Here is a 17646-nt window from a genome sequence, read left to right on the forward strand (position 1 = left end):
AAGTGGAAATTTGATGAGTACAAAACTCATTTGATTTCAAATCCACATTGATTTGTTAACCGTGGTATTGTCACTCTTGTGTCCTTTGATAAAGCTGAAAGCATCATTCCTCTATGAGTCGTTTGTGGTCCATCTTTGATTTGAGACGTTCATTAGAGAAGTCTGCCAAAAGGTTTATATAACAGATGTTACAAAGTAGGGAGCAAGCTTGAGAGAGAGAGAGAGAGAGAGAGAGAGAGAGAGAGAGAGAGAGAGAGAGAGAGAGAGAGAGAGAGAGACAGAGAGACAGAGAGAGAGAGAGAGAGACAGAGAGAGAGAGAGAGAGAGAGAGAGAGAGAGAGACAGAGAGAGAGATCCAGTCTTACAAAGGAGCAGTTGGCAAGGAGATGGAAGCAAGGTGTACTTTGGGACTACAAAAGATTTAAAGCACTGCTCAATCTGATGACAGAAACTAATGTGCCCCTGTAATCATGCTGTACTTTCAGCTTGTCATCATGGCTGGGACTGTGCTGCTGGCTTACTACTTTGAGTGCACAGACACCTTTGGAGTGCACATCCAGGGTTTCTTCTGCAATGACGCTGACCTGATGAAGCCCTACCCAGGTGTAGAAGATGAGAGTTTCATTCCACCACTTGTCCTGTACTGTGTAGTTGCAGCCGCCCCCACAGCTATTGTAAGTAAAATCTTTCACCTACTGTATTCAGCTATTGGGGGTAACTTTTACTGCCCAGAATGAAAATTGTTAAGAACAATGGTTTATTATGTTCTGTTGGCTGTTTTTCTCTAAAAGGGGCTAACTTGTTTAATGTGGTGTTTTATAAATACATGCTGAAAAAACAAAAAAAAAATCATGGTTCTATATTGGTTTAAGCATTCTTTCTCAATGCTAGTTTTAAACAATTAGCACTTTGCATTGTTTCAACAGCACTAATAAAAAATAAATAAATAAATACAAATAATAATATTAATAATAATAATTCTAACAGCAACAGCGACAACATATTTTTTAACTAACCCTTAACCACTGGGGTAAAATAACATAACTGACAAAGATTAAGACACCATAATCTACAAAGCATTTTGAAAATCAAATAAAAACTAAAGAAAACTAATGAATTAAACAAGTGTTCAATCCTTACAGTTATTATTATTACTTTTTGTATACATTACTTTCAAATTACTGGTATGCTGTAATTGTGATCAGCGAATACAGTCATTCTAAAGCCAGCACCAGCCTGGAGGCAATTTTATGCTTTATAAGACATTATGAAATATTGAAAGAAAACAAGATAATGTCCCTCCCCAACAGCCAGTTTAGCTTGTTTCTTTCTTGATTAGTGTGTAATATATAGCAGAATTTAGATTGACTGTTTAAGATTGTTTTCAATGAAGACCTCAATACTGGTCTGCAGTGTTAAAGGATGTTTTCTTCAATATCTGGTCATGGCAAACTTGGGTCATGGCATGACTTATACCCACCAGACAGAAAGGTTAATAACAAAAGTAATACTGATACCTGCATTGTAAATTATTATTAATTAGTCATTTAGCAGATACTTTTATCCAAAGCGACTTACAGAGACTAGGGGGTGAACTACACATTAACAACTACTGCAGAGTCACTTACTATAGGACCTTGATGTTACGTGTCATCCGAAGGACGGAGCACAAGGAGGTTAAGTGACTTACTCAGGGTCACACACAGTGAATCAGTAGCTGAACCGGGATTTGAACCGGGGACCTCCTGGTAACAAGCCCCTTTCTTTAACCACTGGACCACCAAGCCTCCAATTAGGTGATTTGAGACAGAGACAGAGAAAGAGAACGAGAACCTTTGTAATTTTTTGGGCTGATTCATTTACCGGTCATTTTAAAGCCAAAATCTGCAGGCAATTGGGAGCTTTAATTTAATTAGCAAGTTGCTTCAATGTAATTTTGTTTATTTGTTTCACCTTTCCGTTGTATTGTATTGCATTGTAATAATTGATGAGTTATTAACATGTTTCTCTATATCTGTCTTTGCCTGGCTTTGAACTTGCTTTAAGTTTGTTTGGAGAATTCCAACTGCCCAGCACATTCCATTCAAACAATGTGACAAAAAATACTTTCCAACTGCTGGCCCAACATACTGCAACCTATCTACATACACACACATAGAGAGGGTGAGTTGGTAGGACCAATATGAAGGTGACTTTATCACATTTCAGCATTTAGACTTTTCCAGAACAGCTCAAAGAAAAATGATAAGAACTTAATATTGGGTCAGCAGAGCTCATAACTTGGTATTACCATTATTTAGCATAAGGTTTTTGATAATATAAGATTATATATTATAAATAATATAAGAGTATATAGGCGGGTGTCTGTTCATCTGTACTACCCATCTGTATGTCACACATATTTACATTTTTGTTCCATATATGTGGAAAACCACTCCGTCAATTGTCATGAAACTTGCTATTGACATTATTAACATGCATGAGAATATCAGATTCTGGATTCTCATGCATGCTAATATTCTGGGTGTTTGGCAGTCTGTACATCCATCCATCTTTATGCCAGACTTTAAACCTCTGAATTCCATATATTTGGCCCAGTGTTTTTCATAAATAATAATAGAATGGGTGGTAGAAAAAATCCACATGCATAACACTTAAGAATCACTGCAGTAGAAATAACGTTGAATATATACTTTGTTTAGTGTCATCCTGGGACCTACTGAATCCTCAACATTTTTCTCCAGACCGTATCTACATTTTCTTAAAGGGGAATAACATTTGACTATTTGTGGCAATGTGCTCCGCCCCTGTGTGCATTTCTGTGTTGTACGTGTTGCGTGTAAATGTTGGTGTATAGAGATGGTACACGGGATATAAACGGGTCTGTGTTTCACGTCTATTTAAAAATGTAGATTTGTATTTAGGCACGAGGATGGCACAAATCACTTCACATGCTGGTTAAAATGTAATGTGTGGTCACGGGAGTGCACTTTAATTAATTCACGTGCAGTTGTACCGAGATTCCAATTGAATGATTGACTAGCAATCGAGTCTCGGTACAACTGCATAAAAGCAGCATGTTTTCACACACTTGGGGTTCGGTGTTCGGTGAGTGGAGAACGGGTGTGGAGAGGAGTTAAACGAAAAGAGTAATAAAATAGTGTTTTCACTCACCGTGTTTGTTTGTCTGTGCATCCACAGTTTGTTAATGTTAGTGCGTTTTGTTTGTCTATTTATTTTGGCGTAGAGTGCCGTGTCCTGTTTTTGTGTTCTCTTGTTTTGTTTATTAAATGCTGAGCACAACCAAGTGCTCAGCTTCACCAACCTCGCTGTTTCTGTCTGTCTGTTTCTTCCGGGTCTGACGTGTCACCACTCAGCCAGCCTTGTGACACTATTACATATTTTAAGTCGAGTATCACAGAGAATACCTTTGCACTTATGCAGCCTGGTGAAACTACTTTTAGATTGTTCTCTTAAATGTAAGTGCCTGCTTCAGGGAACTGTTTCTCATACAGATGTCTGTGTATTTGGAAATACATGTCAATTATATTTTACTGTTCCAGAAGAGTCAGTCAAAGAGTACAGCAACTAGATTATCCTTCTATTCTATGGCAATATAAGATTTTTCCAGTGGCAAAGTATTAATGTATTTATTACTAACACATCCATATCAGACATGGTCTGTTATGGAAGATTTGAATTGTGCCAAAGAATAAAAAATTAATAAAAAAAACAAGGACATGCCCATTTTTAATTTGGTCATTGTAGGGCTTTTGCACTGTAGTTGGTGAATTTGCCTCATCAGAATAGTATATGATTTTCAAGCTGGTCATCGCAGTGTTTTCTTTTAACCAAGTAGAGGCTGCAGGTCCAGTGTTATCCACGGACATTCAAAATTGTGTTGACGCTGTTATTTCCTTAACAGCTTTGCCTTAATGCTTGCAATAAGATGACAGATTTTAGTGGAGCCTGAACTTTTAAATTACCATACAACAGAGATATCTTTATATCTATTTCTAACTTAAAACTAGTGTATCATGATAGGGTTGGTGATTGTTTTTTTATTTCATTGAGAAGGAGTGAGTTTTTTTAGACATGTTAATGTTTAAACAAATGTTCATTTTACATTCACTATGGTGAATTACAGTATCAAGTAGGCAGAAAACAAATACAATCAAAACACAAACACCAGGAAATACAATCACTTTAAAAATGGCTCACATCTGCATCAGGCTTGAAAATGTAGTGTAAAGCCTATTGATTATTAATTTATTAAACTATTAGTTGCAAAATTGAATGCCATTATTCTTGTTAAGATGTATTCTCCTGTGAGTCAATTTGTATTTTATTTATTTGTGCATACTTATTTACTTCAACCATACAATAGATAACATCTGTAAACAGATAGAATGCCAAAATCAAGCCTGAAGGTAAAGAAATTCCTTGTAATTCAGGTGGGGCTGAATACTGAAAACTCTTCGAGCTTTCATAAGATGAAAGAGGCAAAGGCACCCTGCTGGCTCTATTGGAGACAACAACCACACTTCAGCCTCAAAATGTTCTGAAACTGAGTCATGTTTATGCAAAGCACAGTGGGATTTTTGCCTTGATGTTGATAATGATTGAAGTGGCGTATGATTCTTCAAATGATAACACCAGTTATTTACTTGTAGATTACCTTGCACTGTAAAAGAAAGTGACACTGTAAAGTAAGTTAAATCAGATCAGCGTGTATTGTTTCCTTATCATATGAATTAAGGGGCTAGCAGTGTGAAAGCAGGTTGCGCAGTGTAGCTGCAGTCTTGCAGAAATGATTCTCTATTTATTATAATTGCACTATAATTAGGGCGCTCCTAGTCAGTTGTTACACAGATAGAAATCAAAGGCTAGATTTACATATTATTAATACAAATAATACACAGTGTCCCAGATATATGGAAGGGAATTTGAATAGCAAAATTAGCTTTTCTCAAAGAAAACATCTACATTGGCTAAATATGTCCAGTTTACTGATTTATTATTAGTTTTCAAATGTTATGTTGGTAACATGGTTTGGCAGGATCTTTAATATTTAAAAGTGTTTAGCACAGCCAGAGAGAATACGCCATTACCCGCTTTCACTCTGGGGCTTGACTCCGGCCAGGCGAGCACTAGGCCAGGAAAGCAGCCAAATCCTTCTCATTTAGAAAATAAATTGATGTGTGGAACCCAGTTAGTCACTTGGAACCATATATCCAGAGGTGACAAGGGATATCAGCAGAAAAGCTGCATGGAAATGAGTTTTATAACAATGGTTGAAGTGTGCTTTTGCTTTGCATTTGCAGTTGTATCTGAGTGTGCTGTTGTTGTAAACTGCAGACTGTTCTAATAGTACAGGAAAGATATAACATGACTGTTTATTTCCGTTGCTTTTTTTTCAATATACACTGAAGCTGTTTTTATTCTTTTATCTCATAAAGACTCACATGGAAACTAATATTAATTAGCTAGGTGGGTTCCTGTTGGCAAGGAACCTTATTTTAAAAGTATTCCAATGTTATTAAACTTGACATGTAGGTTACATATTTGTCTGTGCTTACCACTGGTCCTTGTGTAAATTGTTACCAGGTGTTAAATCTCTGTAATTGTTGAATGTAATCAATATAACACAGTTAGTACTGTTTACTAAAGCATACACTATCCGTACATTGTTTTCTTGATCTGTACAGTATGCTGTTTTTTTGGGTAATTTTTTTTTGCTATACAGGCAGTTCTATTTAACAGAAAGGAATGTCATTATGTGAAAATGGCTTCTCAATTGACTGACTCTGATTAGTACTATAGTCTCATCAATAAAAGCCTAAGCTTTACTTCTGTCGAGACCAATTTCCCAAAAGCACATTCAGGATTTCAGCTCAGGAGAATCTAAATGGTATCTTGCAATACAAGGTGGGAAGTCGACAATCCTGAGTTTAATGATGTGTAAAAAAAAAAAAAAAAGTAATTGTAATTTAAAATCTTCTTTAAAATAGGTCAAAACTGATTATTATCAAATGTGTTATTTCTGTGTCCTGTACCTTGAAATATCCTTATAAATGACATCTGGGTATTTGGTTTTCTATTCAGAGTGTGTATAATTATCAACAGTGACTTGCAGTCATTCCTTCATGAGTATGTTTATACTTCTGTGTGTATGTGCTATAAAGGATATATTTAATTGCTGTGACTTCAGTGTGAGTTACTGTTGTTTTGTCATAACAAAATAAAAGTGTGTTCTGTGGATATTGATATGCGGAGGGTCTGTAACAACAGCCAGTCTGGTAAGAGGCAATCCAAAGCACATCATCAATGTATTGACACATTCGAGTCAAGGTATGACCTTAGATCAAGTAACAATCATGCATGCAGGCTATACACAAGTGAACATGCTGGTACAGATCACACTCAGAATATGTCTGCATGTTGCTCTGTATCAAACACGGTTTAACTTTTGATTACACTGATAGAATAAAATATGCTAAACAGAAAAGGTTAAGAAAATCAGTCAAATATGGGAGAATGATACTTTAACATGATGAGACAGAGAAAGATACATCAACAAAAGCAAAAAAAAGCTATTTAAATACATTGAATGAAATGCCTTTCACATCTATGCCCCATATACAGTTGTACTGTATATAGAATACCATTTAAATTACAAATTGGCAATAAAAGTTGGAACAATTAATCACTGGCAGGTTGAATACTATTGCTGTTTGCAGAGAAAAGGAGAAAAAAAATGTTTCAGGACAGCTGATTAACTTATCCAAGAGTATGTACCGAAGAGTATCAAGTAGAGTTTGTAGATCATCTACAATGTCTGCTAACAGGTTTATTTTTATTTTTTTAACTATAGATTATTCCGATTTCATTGCAAATGTTGTAATACCCTTCAGCATTTTTTAATTTAACTTTTGTACGTCCTAGAAACAATTGTACTAAGTCTAAACTAGAGACAATATTAAAGATGACATTTAATCAGGCTGCTTCCAAATAAAAAAAAAAAACCGAAGGAGGCACGATTAATTTTTTTACTGGTTATTTTTGAACACAGAGCAAAAGTAGCAGATCTGAGAGGTATAAGGAGTATTTCAAGATCAGATCAATCAGAGCTTGGCTGAAGCTGGTGTTACAGTAAGATAAAGACTCCCAAATTGTTTTTCTCTGTGTTCCACCTGACCTTCAAGTCACTTCTTTCTCGACTAGTTTCTCAGAAGAAAATGCCAATCTGCCAATCAGGTTACATACAAGGTTTAGATGCAACAGACGCTTGATTCAGAACCTTAATTTCACTGTAGGGGTTGTGCGGAAGTACTGAACATTGACTGACAATCGAAATAACATCAGCTACTGAATTACTGCCTAAGGGAGAAAAAATGAAACACACTGGTAGACGGAACTGTAATTAAATATAATAATAATAAAAAAAGTAGTAATTATAACAGTAATTCATGTTATTTCCAAAAGTAGTATTTCCAGCAAAATTGTTAGCTGCTTAATAGTTTCCTTGATTAAAAAAAAAACAGTAGTAATCAGTAGGTCCCTAATCATTGACCCATAGCAAATGTGCCTTCTGCATTAAATAATGTTAACTTCTTGTGGTGCTGTGGTGAAAAACTAGGTCTCAGTGTTCCCTAAGGGAACAAACAGTGTGAGGAAGCAAATGTTTTTTTTTTTTGTTTTTTTTTATTTAACAGTCAATGTACGTATGTTACTCATTTGATATGATTTATGCCTTTTTAAGCTTGCAGTGTAGAACAGGTTTGATTCTTTCATCGAAATAAGTAATACAGGTATTTTGTACAACAAGTAAATGCTTGGGGCACAAGTCTTGTGGTCTGAATAACATGTTTAGAAAATGCTTTACTAAAATGCAATGAGGGACACAAAGAAATGCATATAGGCAGCATTCCATATAAAGTTTTGGGTCATTGAGTAATTTACTCTCCAATTTAGACACAATGCAAGTAAAATGTTTTTTGCGTGAGTAAAATGCAACATAACCTTGAAGTCATGAGTACTATAAATACAGTACATACTTTAATGCTAACATGGGGTATGCATTAACTACAGCCTTACAGTTTAACTGTAATGTTACATTGAACTACTGTACAAAAACCTGGTCTTACAATAAAAACAAAAACAATTATTATTATTATTTGTTTTATTGACCTAAAAAAATATGGCATTTTTTAAAGATGAAATATACTTAACAAAAGGCCTGCATGCACCCGCTATACATTTCTAAAGAAACGATATACAGTAATCCGTTGTGTATCCGCTCTTCAGCAACGTTAGTTTATTATTGAGCAGAGAAGATTAGTTCAGCGATTGTTGATCCTACCAATGTTTTCGTACACTGTGTTGTATGCGCTCTGTGCGCTGCCATTGCTGGCAGTGTCACGTGAGCTGTTCAGTGTGTTGATATATAAATAAATCCTGTTCACCTGTGGGGCGTAGCAACTTCAACTGCCGTCTCGATTTCCTGCCTGTCACTCAGCAGCGAATGCAGGCACCCAAACGTATCTTTCTAAACAAGGGATTTAGGGGAGCTCTCTAATAAAAGCTGAACCTCAAAACAATAATTGTGTGAATATAGTAATTGTTACAGCTGTGTATAATGGTATTTAAAACAGGATTCATTCAACCGACTTTTTACATATCTGCCCTCACTCTGGCCTCACCAGATATGCAATGGATTACTGTACTGTATTCCTGACTAATCGCATTGATATAGCAATATAAAGCATTTCGACTCTCTTCAAACACAGAATATTGTATTTATTATATAGATTTACCTTCCTTTTTGTTTGTTTCAGATTTTCACTGGTGAGATTTCTATGTACTTCATAAAATCAACAAGAGAAAGCCTTATAGCCCAGGAGAAGACTATTGTGACGGGAGAGTGCTGCTACCTGAATCCTCTTATTCGGAGAATTATACGATTTATAGGTAAGTTATTACCATGCTTTACTTTAATGCAGTCCGGGGCAGAAATCTTTTCAGGAATAATACTTAATCGCCCTATTAGGTATCTGTGGGACATGCCCTATTTTTATATGTAGCCTAATATAAACAAACCAGGCATCTTTTTGCTATGACTCACTTTCTCATCTGTGCACAAAATGAACCTATTTACATTTACATTTGTGATTACTTCTACTTCTTCACATCATAGAAATGTAATGCTGGTGAACAAGTGAACTAACAAAGTGTTTTATAGTTATGTATGAAATACCACACCTTTCCTGAGTAGTATCTATGGACTGTTGAGAAAAATACACAAAGGAGATTCTTGCAAATCATAAATAAAAAGATTCCTGTATAAAGAGTGGTAATGTTTTACAGTAAATAATGCCAGAACAGCGTGCTGGATTACAGTCGCTCTAAAATAATCTAATAGGGTACATAAAAATGGTTAAATGACAAAATTATTTGAACACTGTTATTCTGTACATACAGAGTATGATAAACACAACAATGCTTCGACAACATCTTGACCTGTTACTATCACAAGCCTGTTTAGACCATTCCCACAGAAAGACGTTCGCTTATTCATATGGTACCTGCATGCAGAGTTCATGTGCTTCATTTTAAGTAGGCATCTTTTATTTTCAGAATGTCTGAAATGTATTTTCACTTAGCTCTTTTTGTGTTGGTTTTAGTAAATGTTCAGCTTTTTTGATAAGCACAAATTTCTTTCAAGAGCTAGCTCGTTGTGTGGACGTTTAGACATTCTGTTCAACAATTCCACAATTCAGAATGGTACCGGCAGGACATGTGAGTATACATGCAGCGACTGGCATTTGTTTAATTTTTCTATTGATTTTAGGCAGAAGAGACTTAATCATGCCAGATTCCAGAATAGACAGGTTCTGTATTGTAGTGGGTATCACATAATTCATTTCAATAGCGTTTGGTCGGGACTCAAAAATCATGCAAAATTATACAGAATGCCAGTCTGTAGAGGGGCTGGATTAGACAGGTTTTACACTGCTTTATCCAATGCTTGTGTAAATTACAAATTGAGTTACATGTATTGATTCTTTCCCTTACCTATATTGTTCTGTTATTTACATTTCTATTCAAAGATGTATCTTAGTTTTAATAATATTCTTAGGGTTGGCATACATGAAGTGCTTTGGCATTGCAGTTCATTAGCGCCATTCTTGTGATGGCTTCCCTTTCTCAGTATAACACCTTTGAGGTAAAATAACAATTCTTTGCACCCGTACCTGTAATTGCTTGCCAATTTTTTTTTATGCAAACGCTTACAATCAACCTGGAAAAAATAATATAAATTTAGAGAGATTTTATTGGTTTATAGAATAAAAGTGTTAAGTGTTATCTTGACCATAATACTGTTAATAGATCCACCATCAGCAGTTCTAAAGGAAATGTGAACATTGCTCAATGATGAGTGCCTTTAATTCCTTCAGTTGTCATGGTTACAGAGGCAAGCACCGATAGTACTATCATCCCTCATTCAGAGTCTGTTACATCCTAGGACCAGGCATGCCCCCAGAAATCTTTCACGTGGTACACAAAACTGAACCACACCAACATCCCTTCTCATGGCCATAACGATTCTGCATCACTGCGCTGTAAAGTGTTTCAGCCAATCAGTGCTGCATTTTTGTTCTTTTCTGAGTTTCACAGCACCTACACTGTCACATTAGAAAACTGCAATCAAATTGCATCACTGTTTCTCTTTCTAAAAATGCATAAACACAGCGTACTGCCATCGAGACAGAATAGCAACTTCAGTGATAGCCAGATTCTCCACAGCAACAATAAAAGCTACAAATAAACCTATTTGAAATACAGACTTAAACTAGGGGGGAAACTAGTTCACAAATATTTTATGCTGGTTTAATTTCTAATCGTTTTACTCTCACAATCACTACAACTAATCATTACTCATCCCCCTAAGCATGGTGTATAAATATAAACTTTTTATGTTACACTTGACAATACAGGCAGTAAATAAAATAAAACATCAATAATAATAATAATAATATTAGGAATAAACTCTAGTGGCAAGATAAATGACAAGACCGAAGGTAGAGTATCCATGTCACCAGAAGCCCAAGATACAATTACAGGGTTTTTATTGCACACCTTGGTGTACTTTATTTGTTATAATTAGTTGTAGCCGTTTGCAATAGCTTGAAAAAGCAGCACACATGACCATTTCCCTTCCCTTGTTTTTTTAATGCTTTTGTTTTGCACTGAACTTTGTTTTGTTTCTGTGAAGTCTCTGTTTTCATCAGTAACATTTTGAAATCTGGTCGTCATTTTCATTAAACTGCCAGTTTGTGTGCTGTGGTGAAGTCAGTTAAGATGCTCACGCGATCTGTACGTAATAAAACTTATAATCTTACAGCTGTACATAGTAAGACTGTAAACTCCAGGAGTTCTAATATAATCTATAAGGCTGTAAACAGCTACTACTGATTATAATAATGCTAATAATAACACAACTTGCCAATTATGTGTTAATGATTATGAAAATGTAATATTCATTTTAATATAAGACACTGATAAAATTAAAATACAAATGAAACTTTAAATGTGCACTTACCGTGCTCAATCCTGGAAGAGCAGCAGAATTCAGAATTCAAGGCAACTTACAGAGACTAGGGTGTGTGAACTATGCATCAGCTGCAGAGTCACTTACAATTACGTCTCACCCGAAAGACGGAGCACAAGGAGGTTAAGTGACTTGCTCAGGATCACACAATGAGTCAGTGGCTGAGATGGGATTTGAACCGGGGACCTCCTGGTTACAAGTCCTTTTCTTTAACCACTGGACCACACAGCCTGCCACACAGCCTGATCATGCAGTAGTACTGTACTAACATTCGATGCTGCCAACAGATTTGCCAGAAACAAGACGGTTCGGTGCTTTTACTAATTTTTTCCCTCTGACATTCTGGTTCATCAGAAGAAAGATTTTTGCTCTTTTTCAAGGCTTCAACCAAACATATCTGCTTCCGTTTGCTCATTACTACCACTAAATAAACAGTACAATCCTATAAGCTTAAAATGTCTGTTTTGCTTCAATCGATCACACAAGATACATGTGAGTCCACACTTATGAAGATGACATTTTGCAAATCAAAGGTACGCACAGTGCGTAACATGCATACGACTGCGGGCGCCGATGATAAGGACCACCGCTGTTTAAGAAAATCTCACAGTTGTGATTTGAATATTACAGCTTTCTCAATCTTATTGTCCACCTTTTGCCAGTGAAATAAATATGGTCGATAGGTAATTGTTGTACGTGCTAAACTATCCATAGAGCATTGCAAGTAGACTACACAAAAAAGAGTCTGTGCCTTCCAGCTATTCAAGTATTTATATAAATCAGTTGTTAGGAAACAGAAGGCATCCTAAAATGTTTAAAGAGCTCATATTAAAAATAAATAAATGGAAATAAATTGTGCCAATGCTCTTAAACTCAAAACAGAATTTGTGTTTAGATCCAGACACATTTACAGAGCAAATAAATGTCAGAAATGTTTTAAAGGACTCGCCTGTAAGGCAATTCCAGTGGTAGCCTACATCCAGGACAGATCTTGAGCTGAGTCTTCAGCATACCCCACATTCCTCCAGTCATTGCATTACACAGAGATGAATGTCTTCCCATTCGCCTGCTGTGGTGTTTGCACAGTTTCAGAAGACTTGGATGACAAGGTTGTGTGTGGGGCAGGAGATGCAGAGACTAGATGAAGCGCAGAAAGGCTTGTCTTTGAACAGCTCATAAAATACTGCATGGAATTAATTCCAAATGTCTGTATAGAGATTTTAAATGTCATTCAACAGTTAGAATAAATTACTGTAAAAACTATGCAGAGTCCTTCTATAAACCATGTCTCTTTTTATGGGGGGTGTGTCAGGATGTGGGTGGTGCGGTAAGGATACAATATCCACAACAGCGGGTGTATTTACAATGGTCCTTTATTTTCAATTAACTATCTCTTCTACCAGCAATGGCTTGAGGTCCCAAAAACGATAAACAATAAATACAGTTCCAAGGTGCAAATGCCTGTGCTCAGTGGTGCTGTAAGGCAGTGCAGGTGATGTGGGTAGTTGTGCTGGCTCCGTAGCTTCAGCTCCTGTGATGTTCGTCTTCTCACAAATAACAAAACAACAACGCTCCGGCGTCATACTGTAGCGTAAGGGGCCAATCTCACATAGCTGTGTCCCCTTTGTACTGCTAAACTCCCTGTGATCAGTAAGGCACCATGCTCTATCCAATCACTGCGTGCATCACAGCTGATCACAATAGAGCTGTTCAGCTGTCTAACAGCTATGCCCTTTTACCAAGATGGCTGACTTCCAGTTCCGTCCTACCATCAAGTCAGCCCATCCCTGTGAAGGCGTGTCACTAACCTTACTTAGCGCCCTTCCAGGTCTGGCGGTGGATTTGCAGTTAAGATTCATTCTATCCCTTTAACAAGGTGGTATAAAAATACTTATTTGGCCAAGTATATCCCATTAATCTTATAGTGAAAAACAAAACTTTGCGGCAGACGATTTCAAAGGATCACGACTCTAAATTGTGAGCTTTTCAAAGACACTGCAAACCCTCTCTACTTTGCAAACACCAAGTTACCTGCTGTCAAATATTTATGAGCTGAACATATAATGTTCTCTTTCATGTGTTTCTAGTCAATTCACAGAGGCACAGTGTAGGTGGGCACTGTATAAATTACTTGCAGTGCATTTGCATTTTTTACTTTGTGAGTACAGAGTGAAAGGGGAATAGTCGAGAAATGAAAAAAAGCATATGTTTTATTTTCTTCTAGTCTATCTTACTTGTAAATTGCAATATAATGGCATCACTAGTTAAATGATGTCCAGAGGGCACTTTCATGATTAGAAAACGATTTTTCGCATTATGAGAAATTTTTTAGCAAAACAGTCCAGCAAATTTTCATAAAGAATCAGATAGATAATGAGAGAAAAAAAAAAACAAATAGCTTTATGAAACAAAAAACTTTTTACTTATCAGAGTTGTTTATAGTTTAAACAGTGCCAGATATAATTTTTTGTCCCGGTCGGAAACAGTAAAATTGTTAAATTGTCCCTGTTTTCCCCTGTTTCTTTAAAGTACCAAACTGTATCAATCTGCTCAGCAAGTTATCAGAGTAATTTGTTAGGTTGTGTTAGCCCCATTCAAAAATAAAATAAAACAATCTGATGGATTATTTGTTTAATAATGCTGATTATGTGTATATCACATGTTTAAATGTTAACCTATTAAGTGTGGTTCAGGGGGCAGGAGCTGGGCTCCACCCTATTCTTTCATTTCCTATCATCAATTAAATCTACTTCCTATTTAAACCATTAGTCACACGCTATGCAGCTGTCTTGTGTTTTTCGTTTTTGGTTCTGAACCTAAGCGTATTCCAAGACCCCTAGCTAATTTCTTTCAGATAAAAGCTAAATCAAGTATGGAGTACTTACCGCACATCTCTTCCTCGGATTCGGAGGGTTTCGAGGATAACTTCATGTCTGTATCAGAACATTCTCCGACCGCATCAATCCAAGTGCCGATCACCCCACCACTCTTCCATTTATCAGACATCTCTGCAACATCTGAACAAGTGCCTCCCGAGCAGGATACCATACCATTGCCCACCATTCAAGGAGTTAATCCTCGCCGATCCAAACGACTCCAAACCCAGGTTATCTCTCCTGAGCATCTGTACTTTAAGGACTGGAATTCAACAAGCTCATAAAGACCCTCCTCAAAAATGGCAGTGCAATCCCAGCAGGGAGCAATCGAGAATCCCTTTTCATTTTTTATTGTGAATCCATCTCAGCAGAACCTATATTTCCACCCAAGAAAACTCCCGAGCTGCACTCAGCTGTTCAGCGGCCCATGTCAGACAGCAGGCAGATCATCTCAGAGCAATCTAATCTCACTGCCAGCACGTTATCACACCAATAGGCAGCCACTCCAGCCACTGAAACTCAACAGGAACATTCTTGCATTTTCAATGAAATAAAAGCATTCATGTAACCATTTGCGAATACCTTATCCTCAGTTAACACCAAACTTAGCAATTTGGATAAACAGGTGTCCATCATCGAGCAGGAGAAGCAAGGTTATGCAGTTTCAGTAGTCTACTTCATTCCTGCCATAAGTGCAGCCGCTGCAACAGCTACAGTCACTTCTGGTTATATACCAACCCCAGTCCCTACAATAGAGCCTCCCGTCTACAACCTTGCATCTGCAACAGCATATTGTTCACGCTGCACGTTGTCATGCAATATCCCCGCAGATTCGGCGCAGCATAATTGAAGGTAAGGACGTTAATCTGGTTTCTCTGGACCATAGAGTTGTGGATTGCGGAGATTTATCAGTAACACTGAAGTCCAGAGATCCCAGATTACTGAAGAATCTTACCCTGGGGGAATTCGTCCTTGCCTTTGCTATATTTAGAGATGTGCTATGTTCTGTATACCCGAACTACAGGCAAGAACTGGATTCTTATGAATTCTACATCGTAGAGCTGTCTGTCAGGTATGGAGGGACCAGAAGACCCTGCGGTCCTCGAAGACTGGAGATTGACACCCATGTGCTATAGCATCAACTTCCAGATCAGCATTCTGCATCACTCCTCCCCGTTTCTCTAACAGAATCTTGATCCCCAACTCCATCCATTCTTCTGCCCCACCTGAACAATCTACAAGAGATGACAGGTTCGAGCATAGAATCAGATACGCAGGAGGAAAGGAAATATGCAATAATTTCAATTTCGGTATCTGCTCGATGAGGCAATGCAAAAATATTCCTATGTGCAGTTTCTGCAGGGACGCTCATTCAGAAGCCATCTGCCCAGGAGCTCCAAACTTTCTTCAACACTCATAGTCTCCACTCCTATTAATATTCCCAAATTGAAACAGAAACATCTGGACATCTGGATCATCCAGATAAAATATTCGTCAAATATTTACTTGACAGACTAAAAAACGGGTTTTCAACCAGACTCAGTCAAATCCCCCTTCCTCCTTTCAAAGCAAAAACCTCCATTCTGCTATTCAAGAGCCCAAGACAGTACAATCTCTTATTCAAAAAGAGATTTTAAAAAGATTTGTGGTCGGGTCGTTTGCAGCTCCCCCGTTTTCCAATATTCAGGATTAACCCCATCGGCACTCGAAAAATGTCAGGAAAAAAGCATCTCATCATTGACTTATTAGCACCAAGGATCAGTAGTATTAACTCACTCATTCCTCACAATCAATTCTCTCTACAGTACATTACCATATCGGACGCATTTCATTCAATTAAATTGTGGCTTCTGATTAGAAAAAGCAGATATATCTGACACATTTAAAGCAATGCCAATCCATCCTTCCCTTCGCCACCTGTTCGGGATATGCTGGGAAGAAAAATTATATTTCTCTACACAGTTAACTTTTGGCTGCCGCAGCTGCCCCAAAACATTTGATACTCTGTCAGAGGCATTATGCTGGATACTTCTCAATTCATATCTGCTCCACCTACTCAATGATTTACTCTTGATATCTCCTCCCTCAGATCCACCAGCAGAAGCGATCACCAATCTTAAAAGTTTATTTTCAGAGGTTGGAGTCCTGCTTTCAGAAGAAAAAACAATAGTCCCCCTTAATTCACAGGAATTTCTAGGAATCATACTGAACACTGGAAGCCAGCCTCCCCGGATCTAAACTCGATAATATTTGTTCCCTTATTCAGAACTTTCAGATCAATAAAACAATAAGGAAATGCACACTGCTGTCGGTCCTGGGTCATTTTAATTTTGCAATTTGCATTATCCCCCAGGGTCTGACATTTATATCTCGATTACTTGCTGTTTCATCAACAGCAAAAAAACTTGGACTCCTACATCAATATTTCATCAGAAGCTAGGAAAGACATTAAAATGTGTATCGGCTGTCATACAGCATTTGAACGGCTTCTCTATGTTCTATGAAGATTTCATTTTAGCTCTGCACAAACTTGCTTTATTTACGGATGCTTCATTTAAGGGATTCGGAAGTCTTTTAAACAATCAATGGTTTTCTAGTGCATGGCCACTAGAAGTCGAAAACCGCATCTAAAATCCACAGCTCTTGAAATGTACACAATAGTCGCAGCACCACATCTATGGGGTCATCTTTGGTCAAAGAAAACACTACTTTTCTTTTGCGATAACAAATCTACAGTTCATATTGTCAATAAAGGCCGTTCCAGTCCGTCTCTTATTATGCAACTACTGTGGCGGTCAATATGGATTTTAGTATCAAATAATTTTCTAATCCAAGTGCACCATCTATTGGGCATTTATAATAATGCATCTGACGCTCTTTCCGTTTACAGAGTTCCAGATTTCACAGTCTGGTCCCTACAGCTCTGCCAACTCCAGCAGTGAGACCCCAGTTCAACCAGCTAATTTTCAATTGAACCCAACTATCAGCAGACTACTCAATACAGCGCAAGCATACATGGCTGTAGCACTTGCTCCTTCCACCAGATTAAAAGTAGACATCCTAAGCTTTCTGCAGGTTTAGGCCCTAGTAATTTGGACGTTTAGAAAGGTGAAAAAATCCTTCCTTTCCTTTGAGATTTCAAAACCCAAAACAATCAGG

At 37.3% G+C, this 17646-nt stretch overlaps 1 protein-coding gene across 3 annotated transcripts in view; it reads left to right on the plus strand.

Annotated features, from left to right (window-relative positions):
- The window catches only part of LOC117420796 (phospholipid phosphatase-related protein type 1), an 81740-nt gene that overhangs the window by 59798 nt on the left and 4296 nt on the right, over positions 1-17646 (plus strand). For 2 of the 3 annotated variants that reach the window (XM_034918318.2, XM_034034434.3), the window contains exons 3-4: positions 486-674; positions 8838-8970. In XM_034918318.2, the coding sequence (XP_034774209.2) occupies positions 486-674; positions 8838-8970 (322 nt within the window). The remainder of the gene's footprint in view (positions 1-485; positions 675-8837; positions 8971-17646) is intronic. The other variant, XM_058993800.1, reaches the window with a different exon arrangement.

This window comes from Acipenser ruthenus, chromosome 2 (genome assembly GCF_902713425.1).
Source record: "Acipenser ruthenus chromosome 2, fAciRut3.2 maternal haplotype, whole genome shotgun sequence".
Lineage (NCBI taxonomy): Eukaryota > Metazoa > Chordata > Actinopteri > Acipenseriformes > Acipenseridae > Acipenser > Acipenser ruthenus.